Here is a 15604-nt window from a genome sequence, read left to right on the forward strand (position 1 = left end):
GCACTTATACACTCACACACAGTTCTCAAACCACACTACAATGGAAGACCGTTGTCGCAACCGTTGTTGGAGGAAGAACTGGAGGAGGACTGTGGGAGATGTAGGAGATGTCATGTTCTAACAGATTGTCGCAGCCCCGCGCACCGAGCCCGCTCCAGCAACAGAATTGTAGCTCCTTATGACTTGGCTCCGTGGAGTTGGCAGTTCTTTGAATGAAGAAGTGTACATCCACCTCAAAGTAGGTGTTTCAATGGTGGTGGCAGTTCAAGGCTTTCGAAAAGAGAGAGGACTGAGCGAGCCACACACTACGGGGAACAATGAAACGCACCCGGTAAGTGCTGAATGTGGTCAAACCACCGAGTAAGATTGCAGTACAAGGTACGTTCCTTTTGAGAAGCCGACCTCTGCAAAAAAGCGGAGAAGCGGAATTGCACACGGCAATGGGGGGGCCGAATGCACATATGTGGGATGTGCTGGATAGCACAACGGTAAGTATTCTGGCTGCCTAAGATGACCCTACCTAGACGGGAGAAGCCTGCGCTGGTGCTCTTACCATTCCGGTACGACTGCGTCGCCCTTTGATTGATACAAGGGGAGTTTCACGTGCTCCTTTAGCCTACATTTTCACTGCCTCGGCGCTACAGTCTTATTGTTCTACCCGCACGGCACGTCAATACGAAAGCATCGAATGCTTCTAGTCTCTGCGGAACAGTGCGAGATGGCCGAAATCCTCCCTCCTTATTCCTCAGTTTGCGCTGCCTCTCTCGGCAAACAGCAGTCACAATTCTGTTTCTGACGTCTTGTCTCCTACTATTCTTCTTCCCTGTCTCCACCGCTGTCTCTCTTCACTTCTTACCATCCACGCGTAGCACGAGGCGAATACAGCGAAATCAGCGATAGTCAAGTGGTTTCCGCAGAAGAAAGTTTTGGGAGCGAGGTGGCTGTGGAGCTGCTGAAGCTCAGAGGCTCCGTGTACCTCAAAATTGTGCTCACTGCAGAACGCCAGCCACTGCGAGACTTGCGCCTGCATGCACAACGACCGCTCATTGTGACATAGTCGTTCAGAAGTCGGACGACGCAAAAACGAACGAATGCTACAAGCCAAGCTGGTCCGCATCTCGGAGAAATTCCCGATTGGTGAAAATAAGGGCCTTAGTCTAGTAGTTACGCGGGTTTTATTGGCGGGGCTTCAGACGACAATGTGAGCAGACGTAATCTGCCCGCAAGTGAGCTTCTCGGGGTGCAGCTGAATGGGGTACCGGGAAGCCCAAAGTAAGCCAGATCGGCAAGCGATACGACCATGAAGAAGAGCCTGCTGATTCTTCTGGCCTTCTGCCCGAATGTACCAAAAGGCCTAAGGCGGGGGCACCGCTTTCAAAGTTGGTAGAGAGCACACATAACAACACCTCCGCCCGAGGAGAAAAGAAACTGAATTTGCGCGAGGAAGTGCAAGTTCCCATTTGTTCTCTCAGTAAGGGTTTTCATCAAGCCACATCCAACTACAATGGGAACCTATCAGTCCTCTGAAGCGAAACTCGGTCTCGTCCGCGCCCATATTATGTGTGGAAGAACTCCCCTGACCTCACCTGATCGAAGGCTGTCTCCCCACCGAGAAGAGAAGAGCACGGAGAACCTTTGCCTCCGCTCCCTGGGCATATGGCTGCGGACGCCAAGCATCGCATGATTGCGGCTGGTTCATGAAGAGGCTTATTGTCGGCCATTCCTTCCGTTCCACGGGAAAGAAGCACTGGCACGTCGGCCTGCACTCACAGTAGACGGGAAGAAAAGCAGGTAGTGGGCAGGTTCGCGCCTACCATCAAAATCAGTTTTTTTCGGACTTATCTACGCGCCTGTCACAAAGAGTTCGGCTACCCTAACAGGAAGAAGCAACACAGACAGCGGGAATGCGGAAAGGACATGCAGCACGAAGAGCTGAGCAGCCGACGCGCCACGAACAAGTGTCTTCATCTGTTTGACAAGAACTTACTTTCGCACCGCCGAGGTAACGAAGGCCGAGGGGCCCCAGGTAACTGATGGAGAGGGACACGGGGGGCTTCAGACAGGGCCTCACATAACGGCCCACCAACGCACATGCCATCGCCCCAGCAGACTGATCGAAGAGTAACTCCATGCTGGGGAACGTCACAGAGGAAGACGAGCTGAAACTACAAGAGGGAAATGGGGTTGTATATGAACCGCGACGCCTCCGATGACAGATGTCAGAGCATGCCACGCGGGGGCGACACGCGGCGGCCGATACCCAGTGAGAGTGCGGAAGGAAGGAGAGCCGAGAATGCTGCTTTGTACTCGCGCCGTGTGAAAGCACAAGCAACTTTTGTGAAAACAAATAGCGGACAAGAAGTGGAAACTCGGGGCTGGTTCGGCATATCATTCACTGTGGGTCCTAGGTCTACCAGTGCAAACGGGGCTGTTTTAAATCCAGCGAAGGAGTCTCCTTGCAATTGGATGGCAAAGAGGGAAACCCGGCTATCTCAAACAGCACTCGTGCACATGAAAAACGGAAATTGATGGACCGAGTGTGTAAACTAGGCGAAGTCCCATACGGTAAAAGCGTCGTCTTTGTGCACATCCGAAGCACGGGAGAAAAACGCATGCTCTCGAGTACCTGTCTCTCCTGTCGAAAACGCGGCGTCCAGGCGCCGTTGTGAACGTACGCAACAAGTTTTTCCACTGCAAAGTACTCACGTCGGATTTCATGTTAGCTTTCGGCTATCGAGCTCCTGGACCACAGACACCCTTTGCCTGCGGTCCGGGCTGACGACAGGCCGGCAACTGTACCCGTGCCGCTGTCTCTTTCTCAGCGTGGTTGCAGAGCCAGGTGCTCCCATTCCGGATGACGGGCGAGACACTTGCAACGGGGTCACTAGCTCATCTGTTTGGAACGACAGGGTTGAAGGGTAGAGAGAAAGTCTGGGAGCTTGTTTGATTGAACTAAAGGGGCCGGAGCCGAGACAGCGGTACCACGGACCGGTCAAACACACTACTCGGGCTCTTCAGTTGACTAGTTCAACCATCTCTCCTCGTTGTCCCGAGTGGCGGCCACTCCCGTGTAGCATGACTCCGGCTACGTGGCCTCCGGCTCCTCTGCCTCGCGGCGTAGGACTCCCGCCGTCGCTACGGGCCAAGGAGCAGGATGATTTCACACAGGTACTGGGGGCAAACTACCGGACACTGGACTGTGGCACTGCAGGGAGTCGAGGGGCCCGGTCGCTGCGGTCCCGTTCTTTTTCGCTGCGCTGCCTTTTGGAAGAAGCCTGTTTGACGGTCAGTGCCCGGGCAATTCTCAGCTTCCCTTGGGAGTTCCAGAGCACCGCTAAAGCGTTTCCTTGCCTCGAAATCAGCTTTTGACGCACTGCGGACCACAGCGGCGGTTCCCCGGGCTACAGATGCTACCCAGGCCTGTCGGGCGGACTTTGTGACTCAAAACCGTAACCCTGTCGGTGCGATCGTCTAAAACAGGTACTGCCCGCGGGCTAGTGCACGTAAAGCTATCTCGTTATCTCTGCTGTCAGCAGGCCGCGCCGGGTCACTCCAAGCACGTCACGACATAACCTCTGCCGGGACAAAACTGTTACAGGACCACCGCACTCACACGCAGCCACGGACACACAGGGTCCACCAGCGAACGAATGGAACCTGCAGCGTCACTCTATTGCGTGTACCTCACAATGCTGAAACTGCAAGTGCTTCTCTTTTCCCCACTGAGGCCACGGTATACGGGAGAAATGCACCATGAAGAAGACGGGTCCCCCGGCGACAGCGTGTAGAGATCCTCCAGGTAACGCCGAATACACCGAGTCAACTAATGCGACACTTGCAAGCCCGTCACCACTGACCACGTATTCGAGCCTCAACGACAGTAAAAGACTCGTCGCTATGTGTAGGAGATAAGTCTTCACTAATACGCGGTCCGTGGTTTGTGGGGGATCCCCAGTGAAGAAACGGGTCGTGCATCTCTTACGCCACTGAGGGCTCTACGGTGCGAGCCTTCTTCTTATGCTTAACCCTACGGTCGGCTCAGCCAAATCCGGACGCGAGTCCGCTTCTGACAGGGCCGAGGAAACGTGCGTAATCAATTGCTGCCTGTCGCAGGGGTGCCGTTACGGAAATCCCCTGAAGGGGCACACTCGGGGACGGCGAAGGGACTGCGAACTTGGGAATAGCAAGCTCTCAAAGCGTCACGCACACCCCGATTGACGAGCCAGCATTGTCACATCGTTACTTGCAGGACTGCTGTGAGCGGCCCAGCCTCTGTTGCCGAGCTGGCGCCTCCCTCGACTCCGAGCAGGCAGGAGCCGAGAAAGACCTGCTCACGGGAGTGGCGTCCATTATGGTGGTGAGCACAGACGTACTCCCTGTAACCCTGCAAGCTACGCATGTTTCCCTCCTTCCGGAACACCGCATAATGCCTGTCTGTGCCTAAGCCTCTCCACGGCACGTTGCGGATGAGGGGGACACTGAGTGCCTGGCTGCTCGGCGAACTGAGGGCTGGCCTTCTCTGTGTAGTCCACCGACCGCAGGGCCCAGAGAGGTTAGGCGCGTGTCGACCCGCCATGGCTGCGCATAAGCGGAGCAGGTTTAAGTTTGCCACTAGACGTCTTGTCGTTTGAATGGCAGCCTCTGCAAGCTGAACCGAGGAGCTGCTGTGCTCCTCCAGAGGCTCTCGTCCGACCTGGTAGTCGAAAGAACGGGTAGCGTCCGCCCGCATGGAGGATCGGGACTGTCGGGAGCATCTGTGGCGTGGAACGGGCTGGTCGACTGAAGCACTGAACTTCTTAGAACTCTTCCTGCTGTTGGATCCCGCCCGTCCCGCTTCTTCTGCCTGGCTGGTCCTAGCACTGTTGCTGTCCCCTCGAGTACCGTTCATCTTCGTCTTAGTTGTCCGGCGCAGCTGCCAGTCGTCAAGTGGACCGCGGACTTGATGGCGGCTTGGTCGACGTTAACCGATACCAGCTAAGGGACAGCAGCGAAGCCGTCCTGTCAGTATCAGGAGCTGGCAGTGCGTGCGAAGCCTTCCGCCATGGCAATCAGCCGTCTGACCAGCGTGCGCACCTCCATCTATAGTCACCTGCCGTTGCCCAGGCGGGCCTTCCTCTGCGCAGCCCACATTCGTCTTGACTTTCATAGCAAAAAAAGTTAGCTACGTCCGTTATCTGTCTTCCACCCTTCTCGTAGCCAGCTAACTTTCTGAAGAAAGCTCCGCCGTCCTCTCGCAGATCATAACACGCGGGTGGACAGAGGACTCCCGCTCCCGGCCCTCGCTCTCGTGTGGCGCGGCGCTTTCCTGGGACCTGGAGATCGGAGGCAATCAAGAGGCCGCAAAAGCCTTCCGACGTCCCGAACGTGACCGTGACTCCCTGGCTCGATTCCCGGCCAACTACCCGCCAAGCCTCGGACTCGCAGGTGACCCAGTTTGCCGGCACCATTCGAACTGGGTCACCTGCTGGGTCGAGCAGAAGCCGTCTTTTTGTATCGGTTTCCAAGGTTTCCTTTTGTGTAAGCACTATTCCATCATGAAGCGAAACCTCGGGCACTGGAAGGGTCCCGTGAGTCACGAGGAAAAGAACTGTCAAGAACACACTGACAAAGTGTGCCGCCTCTGTGAGAAGCAGCGCTCTAGTCGTCGCATGCGTTGGTTCTGTCCGTCATCGTACCCCGACAGGGTTTATGCCGGTTTCTTGCTGTGTCTTGAAATTGCTTACTCGGTACCGTACCTGCCGCCGCTTGTTGGTTAGCCTGCGAAACAGATGATTTTGCTTCTTTGCTAACCAGCTGTGTGTGCGTCGGGGTGTCTGCTTGTTCGAGCTGCTTTTTTCATGCCGGCCTCCGTCGACGTCAGCTGCCATGGTTCCCTATCTCAGCGCTATGTAAGGGAGCTGGCCTCCCGCGTGCAGGTAGCGCATGACTGGTACTTTGTTCGGCAAGTGGCTTAAGTAGGTCGGGCAGCGCCTGCTTCGAGTAATTACGTAGGGGAAGACGGGCTAGCTGACGCCTTCATGGGAGGGAGGTTCATGTTGGTACTCCACTGTGTTACAGGCATAGGAGAGTCGCACTGCCGTTTTCGCAGCTGAGGAAGTTAGGTTTATGTGTTTTCTTTATCGCGTTCGGAGGTCACAGTCGAGGATTCAGTTGATGTCGAGTCAGCGTGACCTACGTCAAACCGCGGGTTGTTGTGAGCCGCCTTTCGAACTGCTTGTCAAAAATGACTTCAAGCTCGACGTCAGTTCCATCGTCCTCCCAGTCTCTTCCCTTCTCTGGTACACACTCACCTTTCAACTATAGCGGCGGCAACACAGAATCACGGGTCTCTTCACATACTGCAGCCCCGTCCTCTGCTTCTCCGTCAGCTGCCGCCGCGGCTGCGGCGTCAGCAGTGACGTCTCCAATAACTGCGTTTTCTCGGCTTTGTTTCCTAGATTCCCTGAGCAGTCTCGTCGGTCGAAAGCTTCTCTTGCTGGATGAGACTCTTGCTGGTTCTCTGTCGCTCCTGGTAGACACTGCAACTCTCCAACAGCACGGCGTGGACAGATGCTACCCCTTGCGCGCGTTCCCCCTTCCTGCATCTTCTTTGTCAAGTGGGGCGCAGTCAGCTCCTTTCGTTATTTTCGTCTGTCGCCCGCGTCTTCTTCTTCTTCCTTTGATTGCTCAGCATATACATTTCATAGAGCGGACGTACCAGCCCACCCAGCCACCTTCCCTGTCTACTCCTCCGTCCTCGGGAGTTTCTTTCCCTGCACCATGCTCGTTTTCTCCCTCCGGTCGTCACTTCTTCGTGCTCTTTGTCCCTTCGTCTTCGGATTTTTTGTCCAGCGAGCTGCGTCGACTACTTTCGAACCCGCCCTCCTTATCGTCGACGTCGCCTTCCTCACGACCTTCTTCTTCTCTGATATCAAATTTAAGCAGTCTGCCTGCAGCGCTCACAAGCACAATTCTTTTCAACGGAGGCCCGAGTGGGTCTCCGGCTCCCCCTTTTGATTCCACTTCGTCTCCTGTCCAACTTAATCTCGACAGTACAACCATCGCTGGTTGTCCACTGTATTTTTTTCCTCTCGCTCCAGATGTGTTGTCGCTGGAACTGCCGAATGCCTTCAGAGATATTCATGTCCACGGAGATCCGTCGCCGTGCCTCCACGCTGCTGCGGCTATCCAGTTGCTTCAGCAAGAGCTTCAGAGTAATACAGTAGTCCCGCATCTCCGCTGTTTGGGGAGTGCAGCGAAGACAGTCGCAGATCACCTCATTCAGCAAAGAAAGGAGAAGCAGGCTGCGGAACAGCAGCAAATGCACTGGGGAGAGGCGACATGTTCAAGCAACGGTCTGTGGGCTACAGGCGCGCGCGCAGTTGGCGACAGGACATCCTCACCCGAAGGCGTACCAGATGCGCTGCATCAGTTTGTTCCTGTCGCTCCGCCTGTGCGTTTTGTCCTCAGCAAGGAGGACGTAGAGCCCGGCGGGTCTGAGCCGACGCTGCGACCTTCTCCAGAGGAAAGGGATAGCCGAGGAGGAGCGGGTCTCTCTCAAGGGACACAGAGAGCTAGGGAGGATACCGGAGGAGCTGGTGAGAGGAAGATGATCAGAGGGGGAGGCGGAAGTGGCGCCGCAGGTTCGCCGGAAGGGGGCGCCTTAGCAGAAGGCAGATATATGCAAAACGGAATCTTGGAATGTGGGAGACGCGGGGCCCGCTGTGAAGCTGGGGAGACCACGCCAGCCGTGAAAGTAGACATGTTGGTATTGATTGATAGGCGCTCGGATTTGATCACACCTCTTTGTTCCGCTTTTACCTACGAAGCACTCTTGGATATTGTCTTTGGTATAGAGTCCGCTGCTTTGGAGGTGCCTCAGCAGCTGTTGCAACAGCAGTCGTCCAGTGGGGGTGGTGCCCCGTCCACCGCTTCGCAGCCGGGCAAGGCGGTGCCTGTTTTGCTCCCTGGTGGAAGGAAACAGAAAGTTCCGTTGTCGTCTGACGGCCTCTTTGCTACGTTGCGCGATCTGCATCAGTCAGCAGTAGGGTCTCACTTGCATCGCATCGCGAGCGAGATACAGCAAACCTACAAGGAAAAAGATGAGCTGCGATCGATCCAGGAGATCTCTGTCTTCATGAACAAATTCAAGATAAAGCAGCAGGAGCATTCCTCTCTCTCACTGCACGTCCGTCTGGCCTCCTTTCTTGCCTCCGTCACTAAGGACCCTGCATTTTTCAAACGGCTAACACTCGAGGATGAGCTGCTTCAGTCTGCCGGCAGCGGCAGTGGTGCAAGCGCGTCTGGGGGAGGTACATTGACTGCTTCAATGATGTCGCAATTAGAGAACATGATTGACGCCACTGCGATTTCCGGTGACCTGTGGTGGGTTCCGTCACCCTCAGGCGATGGAGGAGGAGCAGGGACGGTTGGGAGGCTGTCTGGTCATCCAGGGAAACCAGTTGCTGCCCCGTGTGTCGAGGATGTGTATAGGCTGCTGTGTCTTGCCTCGCTGCTGAATGGAGGCTTGAAGGGGAAGCAGCTGGAGGGTCTCAAACGTGGTCTGGTACAGCAGCACGGGTTAAAGGAAGTGGTCCGGATGGCCCACCTACAACAAGTTGGCTTGCTTAGACAGGCGGATGGTGGGGGCGCCTCTTCCTCTGGAGGTGCAGGAAAGGGAGTCTGCGGGGTGGGGAGCTGGAAGACGCTGAAGAAGGAATGTAGACTGATGGTTGACGAGGAGTTGTCTTCGGGGGACATTGCATATGCATGCTCTGGGTATGCTCCCCTATCTGTCCGGTAAGTATTCGAAAGAGACAGTGACCACGACGTGCACAGTGACATAAAGCCATTCTCACTAGCGCTTCCGTTCTCAAGGCGCCATCACACGGTTTGCTGGGGAAGGTGCTGTGGACGGACAGTATCTCCGTGAAAGGATACACAAGGCTGAGGCGTCCGTCCAGTGCACCTCGGACGCGTCTCCCCGGAAATACGTAGGGAAAGCTGCTTTTGCACGCAGTCGACGTGTCTGCGAGTAGTTGGATCATTTCTCGTATGAGAACTGCCCGCACCACCCGTCGTCTTTGTTTATCCCCGAAGTGACGTTGTACCTGCTCTGCAGGGGAGAGTGCTACGGCACTTACGAGCCCGTCCATCGCTCTATGTACATGTGACCAAAAACAGCAGAGGTAGTCTTGAGTCACGGTGCTGTTGCGTACATGAGCTTTCTTAGCTATGTCTCTGCTTACGGTTTTCTGTCGCACAGGTTAATCCAGTTTCTGCACGAGTTTCCCAATGGATGGCGGTCGATTCCACATGTTTTGTCCCTTCTGTGGGGCCCAGCGCTGGAGGTGCGCCAGCAGCAGCCGCAACCCCCCCTCGCAGTGCTGCAGCTTCAGCAACAGCAGAAGTTGCTTCAGCAGCAGCAACGGGAGGCAGAAAGCGCCTCCACAGAGAGAGCGATGGACCCGAAACAGATGACGACAATTATGGTGATGTATCTGGGCGGAGTGACTTACGCGGAAATAGCAGCCATTCGGAGACTGAACGAGCTCGAGATTGAGCGGTATCAGAGATATGTGAAAGAGCAGGAACAACTGCTTCAGCAAGGCGGCGGCGGTTCTTTGAAACCGCCGACACGCCGGCGGTATGTTATTGTAACCACGGACGTAATCAACTACAAGAAACTCCTCAGTGGCTGCGGCGAGGAGCCAGAAGATATCTGCGAACGGTTTGAGTGGAGAAACAGGGACGCCTGACACAGCCATCTGAAATTTCTTTGCAAAACCGAGAGTCGTGAGGGCAGTCCCCTCGGAGCTAAGAAGTAACAGTGGTCATAGCGCGGTACAGTGCCAGACCGCTTTCTGGAATAACGCACTGAGCTGTTTTGTCTTTTCCTCGAAATCACACTCGTGGAGGACGCTCACGCGAGTGGGTGTAGCTCGCATTAGGCGACCGTATCGGAAGATCCGTGTCCATGCCCACGCCTCCTGTCCTGGTGTGGACGCCTCTTGAAGGCACCCGGTGAACTGTGTCCCGCCGCCAGGTGAAAATGGTGACCAGCACACTTTCCGAATATACTGCGACGGCGCTCAGGAACATGTGTGATACGCCGGCAAGGAGGGAAAGGGTTACATGCTCGGGTGGGGGGTCACGCGTGATCACAGGTAGGCCTGACAGAGAGCGTGGCCGGCGCGGAAGGTGCTAGCGTTTCATGAAGTACTCCGTTGCTCATCTGACAGACTTTGAAAAGGCAACTGTTGCTCCTCAGCAACGCTTTACAGGAGCGAAAAACCACATTGCTGGGGGGAGTGCAGCCTCCTCAGTAGCTGCCCGTCAATCGCAAAGACAGAAACACCTTTTCAGAAAAGAAGCTATAGCCGTCCGATTACAAGCACCTGAGGATAAGATCAGCAGCCGGGGCGGTTCACTAGGGGCACCGCTGCTAATCGACAGCTCCATTAGCCCGCACAGCAGGAAGGCCTGACGAACCTACGTGTGCTGTCGCCTGCAATGCTGAGCATCGCGAGAGCCGTGGGCGTTCACCTGAGTCAGCTCGTTACATCCTTGGAAACAGGAATCCCGGAGCGAGAGCGCGTTGCTGACTCTCCGCTCGCGTTAAACGCAAGCGGGCCGCTCTGTTTCTGTCACTTTGACAATCTGGGTGAGGGCGAGGCTCGGTTTTCAGGTAAGAAAGATACTGCCTGACAACACGAAAGACTTCATGAGAGTGCCGAGCTGCGACTCAACTCCCGCTGAATAACAGAACAGGTGGAGTAAAGTCTGAAACATCTGGCGTATTTGTCTGGACAAGGCCACATGATAACGCTCAGCCACATCGGCAATACTGGGACAAGAAAGCACAACAGGAAGATGAACCACCATTCCTATGCCGGAAGCTGCTACACCGGCAGGGACCCCCGAATTTGTGCCTTTTGAGACCGTCGTCTTTTTCTTGCCTCTTTGAATGCCTTACTGTACTCTTCATGTTTGTCTGCCTTTTCGTCAAAGCCAATCTCGTTCAAAAATAACAAAGACTTCTGAATGACCGTGCTGTAGTGGCTTAGAAACTTCAAGACTTCATCTTCCTTCACTGATGACAAAGGCTTGAGTTGCCTGTTGATAGTCGCCTCTATACGGTGCACTGCCCGGACTGACTTCGGATCCTGTAGAGAGAGATATCAACCCAAACCTTTACCGTTATGCGCGGGACGGCGCGCCGTGCAAACACTACTTTTGTGACAGAAACATCGAGTGCTCCCAGACTGGCGCATGACTCTCCGAGCGGGGTATGGATACTGGTGCTTTGTGGCTGGACACCAGAGAGTTCATTCAACTGAATCGAGGTTTGTCCTCGTACTTCGGCACCCTCTAAGAAAGCGGCTGGGGCACGATTTCCTGACCGCAACTGGTTACACCTACGCGCATGCCATAGAACTGCCAAAACCTCCTCTGCCCTCGAATCCGTGTTCGGCTGAACAGCGAGTTGAAGAAACGTCTGCGTATCCGTAATGACACAACACCGGCTGTACGCGCTGGTATCACCTCGATCCGAGGTGTAAGCTGCAGGTAGGTAGCCATAGTGCCCAAACGTGTGGTTCTGAAAGTGACCGCATACTAATCTCCTGGCTCACACAACCTGGAATGCTTACCACGAAAGTCACGGCGATGCCCTTTCTGCCTGCCCTTGCCGTGCGCCCTGTCCGGTGGATGTAGTCTTCTGCCTTTCCAGGAACTTGCATGTTGATTACGAATTCCACCCGAGGCAGGTCAAGCCCACGGCCGGCAACGTCCGTGCAAACAAGCAGCCTTGCAGTTTCGCTACGAAACTTCTCCAGACAAGCGATGCGTTTACGTTGCTCCATGAGTGAGTGCAACGGCGTGGACTGTTGCTGAAGAATATCCAGAGCCGTGCAGATTTGCTGCGTTTGACGAACAGAGCCTGCGAAGACGATCCCTCTATCTGAGCAGAACGGCGCTGTGTGTTCCAACAGATACAGCAAGTACACCGGTTGCATTCGTGCAGGAACGAACAAGTAGAAATGCGACAGGTTGGGCAGGGCCGGCTGGTTAGTCGGATGCGCATCAACGAGTGGCATTGCCTCGTCGCCAAATCGACGCTGGAGTTCCCGCAACGCTGGACTTGCAGTGGCTGAAAAGAGGAGAGTCTGCCTACCCTGCGACGAAGTCGGTATACATGAGAGAATCAGTTTCAGATCTTCCTCGAATTCATCTGACAGCAGTCTATCTGCCTCATCCAGCACCAACACGTCAACCGCAGAAAGTCTTTTCTTCATTGTTGATGTGTCATTCTGAATGTGGTCTGCCAAGCGTCCCGGGGTTGCTATTACCACGTGAGGACACTGAGTTAGCAGATTGCCCTCCTCAACAAGATCCCGTCCCCCAAGCAAGAGACACACGCGCACTCCCAGTTGCATTCCGTAAATCCGGAACTGATCAAGAACCTGAAACATGCAGAACAGGAGAGGCAATGATGCGCCAAAGCTTACCGTCAGGCGAGGACTCTCCCACCTGTAGACACCCACCACGATCAATTTCCACGTCTAAAGCCAGAAACCTGCGACGCCGTCCTGGGGATGCCACTTAATGACTGCTGTCAACTACAATGGCCCTGCTGGATATTGCCAACCAACACCCTTCGAACGCGTTGGTTCGGTATGTCCATCGGCGGAACAGCGTTGATGTTACGGCGTAAACAGTATGATAATTTCGTACAATACTCTAGCCACGAACGAGGAGCAGGTGAGCTGATGGATACCAACTCACACTGACATTCCTTGCAACGCCTAGTACTGCTCGTGCGGGTGCCCGCCGCGATCACCCCGCATCGGGTAGCACGTAGAGTTTTCCATCGGCAGCAAGGGCACTCGCACCATAAAACGCTAGAACTGCTACCTGCGTGCAAGAATGTGCGAAAGCACACCTTCTACGATTACGCGGCAACCGCTACCTGTCAGTGTGCACGACGGGTATGATTGATTGTTTCCACGATGTATACATTGTGCCGCCAGATTTTGCTGCAGCTAGAAAGACACGGGGACCTTTGTCTCTTTTTTCCTCTCCTACTATCAGTATCCAATCTCCACACAGAAACGAGCGTGTCCCTCTCCCAGACCAAGCACTAGAAGGATGCAGGATCAACACGCGAAAACACCCTGCACGGTCGGGCCCGCCGAGTAAAAACTCGAAATGCTCACCTGGACCGCGAGCTCTCTGGCAGGCAAGAGGACGAGGCCCATGAATGCATGGCCGTCTCCTCGTCCCACCCGCTGAAGAAGAGGCCAGCAATATCCTAACGTCTTCCCGCTTCCAGTAGGGGCTAAAGCGCAGACATTCTTGCCACGGAGAGCGTAAGGTAAAGCCAGCACCTGTACCGGCGACGGATGGGTGATATGAAGGGACAGCGCCGTTCGGATGAGAGCGGGTGGGACGCCCAACGAGGAAAAAGTCTGGCGTGAAGAAGCAGCGTCTCCCCAAGAGAAAGATGTGGCGGAATGTGACGGAGTGTCGATCGATTCGGAATTAACCTCTGCGTTACCGCCATCTGAGCTCTCTAAGCATTGCTCTGCCTCCATGTAACACTCCGACGACGGCAGTGAAGCTTCATCTTCGCGGTCACTGGAGTGAGATGCGGAGGTCCTATGGTGCAAAAGGAGATGGGAGTCATCACAGCTGCTTCTTTCCTCGCAGCGCGATAAGTCGTCCTGGAGACACTGGCTGTCCCTGAACCTTTTGTTCTTCTGTGTTCCTTTCGCTTCTCTCCCAACAGCGCGTTCATGGCTTGGTCTCTTCACCTTACGAGTACGCTGCAAAATACCGGTGTGGTCTTTTCTAGGGTGGCTCATATCGGGAGCTGAAGGAACGCCCCCCCTGTCTCCAGAACTAACGGCGACGGTTGGCTCCGTCGGCTTCTGAAGCCCACATGACTTCCGTCTTTGCAGTTGGGAGGGCTCGTCTATGAGTGACGTGGTATGCTTCGATTTCTTTTTCTGGCTCTCTCTCAAGAGGCGGGTACGGCGAGTAGCCGACGAGCTGACTGGCATTCTGTTTAACGTAAAGATTTGAAGTGTCATGTTCCGGACGACTGGCCCGTCGCCAGCACAAGTCACGGAGCGGAGGAAAAGTGGAGATTGCTGAAGAGTTGATCTACTTGCTGCATTCTCCGTTGCACCAGACTTTTCGGACGTCCTCGAGAGACGCAATGCCGCCTTCTGACGAGGGACGCTTCTTGCGTTCGTTGTAACTCGCACCCGGCGGCAGGGGGACACGGGGTGGCCTTGCTGAAGGTTACAAACAGCTGCCCCTGTCAAGGACTCAGCAGCCGCTTCACAGGTTGGGCTGACGCAGCTCTGCTGACCAAGACCCCACGGAACGGCGCTCAGCACGTAGGACGACAACAGATGCAGAAAATTGAAGGTGAAAACCTTTGCCTGTAGTGGATGTGGAGACGCGTCCAGCGTGGCCGGTCGTTGACGGGTATCCGCGACAAAGCTGACTGAAACAATCGACAAGAAAAACCCTACTGGGACAGCAAAGATACAAGCACAAGCTTCTAGGAGGGACTGAATCTGACAAAGCAGGGAAGGTTGCTCACCAATTCTTGGAGCTGTATCAGCTCTGCAAACAGCCCTTCCCCTCACTGCCCACACACACGAGGCCAACCATCTGCAGTCACCAGTAATTGTCTGCTGCTTTGCGGTGTGTACTGGAGCAAAAATGCTGTGACGAACAGCGGGCAACGCGTGGAACGCAAGGCTGACCAACGGTGTCGAAGCCAGTTTGGCACACAATAGACTGGCTGCTGCCACCAAATGCATGCACTGATCGAGTTTTCAGCATCGACGTTGAATCCTGCTGCTGAGGTCGGGTGACTGTCTTGCCGCCGATTGAGTGCGAAATGGACTGCGCATATCCGCTTGGAGACGCGTGCGTGTCCTCCCTTGTTCATTTACAAGGCAGGCCGTCCAGACGTTACCCTGAGCGGTCCGCTTTGCGCCTACCGACGAGCACTGTCTACTTTACGTAGCGGGAAGGTGGCAACGCTCTATCAGCACGAACAGTGACCGCCCCAGCCGCATAGAAAGCTATGGGCTTTGCTCGGCGTTGCGACTCTTGCATCCGTGTCCGGTGGAGTTTCTTACTCGGCTCACACCACACGCTGCAGACATGTAACTGCCAGGGACGCGGCAAGACACCGCGAACGACTAAATTGACCCCGCCCCGTTGTCGAGGTCGAACGAGAAAGGTTAGGGGCTTGCGGATGCCGCTTTTGCATTGGAACCTGGGGACCCTCGGCATGAACGCCACAGTGAATGTCAAGGCCATCGTCTTTCAGGAGCTTGGCGCACCCTGGCTGTGACTCGTGTCTCACTTCCGGCATGGGCAGAACGTCAAGGGCTAAACCCAACGCTGATGCAACCACGCCGTTGACAGCCTGAGTCTGTACACAAGCGCCGCAGCACTCCTCGTCGGACACCGCTTTTGGCGATACAGGCAGCTGAAACAAGAGTGACATCGCCAGCCGGTTACAGGCAGCGGAAAGAATGGCTCGGCTATGCGGTACGTTCACGCCACGGAAGGGAACCCATCCAGGCTTGTGAGGCTT

General features: G+C 55.1%; 3 protein-coding genes across 3 annotated transcripts in view; 1 reads left to right on the plus strand and 2 right to left on the minus strand.

The window, feature by feature from the left end:
* Window positions 1-2958, minus strand: part of CSUI_009795 (trna binding domain-containing protein) — a 7488-nt gene extending 4530 nt beyond the window's left edge. Inside the window, exons 1-4 of the mRNA XM_068069904.1 lie at window positions 1988-2958; window positions 1587-1760; window positions 857-1024; window positions 317-404 (exon numbers count right to left, since the gene is read on the minus strand). Of these exons, the coding sequence (XP_067918117.1) occupies window positions 317-404; window positions 857-1024; window positions 1587-1760; window positions 1988-2392 (835 nt within the window). The 5' untranslated portion in view covers window positions 2393-2958. The remainder of the gene's footprint in view (window positions 1-316; window positions 405-856; window positions 1025-1586; window positions 1761-1987) is intronic.
* Window positions 2959-5755: 2797 nt separating this feature from the next.
* On the plus strand, window positions 5756-10695 carry CSUI_009796 (sec1 family domain-containing). Its single transcript, XM_068069905.1, has 2 exons — window positions 5756-8778; window positions 9245-10695. Exons 1-2 carry the CDS (start codon window positions 6224-6226, stop codon window positions 9735-9737), a joined length of 3048 nt encoding a protein of 1015 aa, XP_067918118.1. The 5' UTR covers window positions 5756-6223; the 3' UTR covers window positions 9738-10695.
* On the minus strand, window positions 9918-14882 carry CSUI_009797 (dead deah box helicase domain-containing protein). Its single transcript, XM_068069906.1, has 3 exons — window positions 13197-14882; window positions 11631-12443; window positions 9918-11144 (listed from the first exon to the last, which is right to left on the minus strand). Exons 1-3 carry the CDS (start codon window positions 14814-14816, stop codon window positions 10881-10883), a joined length of 2697 nt encoding a protein of 898 aa, XP_067918119.1. The 5' UTR covers window positions 14817-14882; the 3' UTR covers window positions 9918-10880.
* Window positions 14883-15604: the final 722 nt, after the last annotated feature.

Source organism: Cystoisospora suis, assembly GCF_002600585.1.
Source record: "Cystoisospora suis strain Wien I chromosome Unknown contig_6055, whole genome shotgun sequence".
NCBI lineage: Eukaryota > Apicomplexa > Conoidasida > Eucoccidiorida > Sarcocystidae > Cystoisospora > Cystoisospora suis.

Coding starts and splice junctions, on each gene's coding strand:
- CSUI_009797 (XM_068069906.1), bottom strand. CDS start 14,816: ATGCATTTGGTGGCAGCAGCCAGTCTATTGTGTGCCAAACTGGCTTCG. Junction 12,444..13,196: donor CCAGAGAGCTCGCGGTCCAG/GTGAGCATTTCG, acceptor TGCATGTTTCAG/GTTCTTGATCAGTTCCGGAT. Junction 11,145..11,630: donor GCATCGCCGTGACTTTCGTG/GTAAGCATTCCA, acceptor CTCTCTCTACAG/GATCCGAAGTCAGTCCGGGC.
- CSUI_009796 (XM_068069905.1), top strand. CDS start 6,224: ATGACTTCAAGCTCGACGTCAGTTCCATCGTCCTCCCAGTCTCTTCCC. Junction 8,779..9,244: donor TATGCTCCCCTATCTGTCCG/GTAAGTATTCGA, acceptor TCTGTCGCACAG/GTTAATCCAGTTTCTGCACG.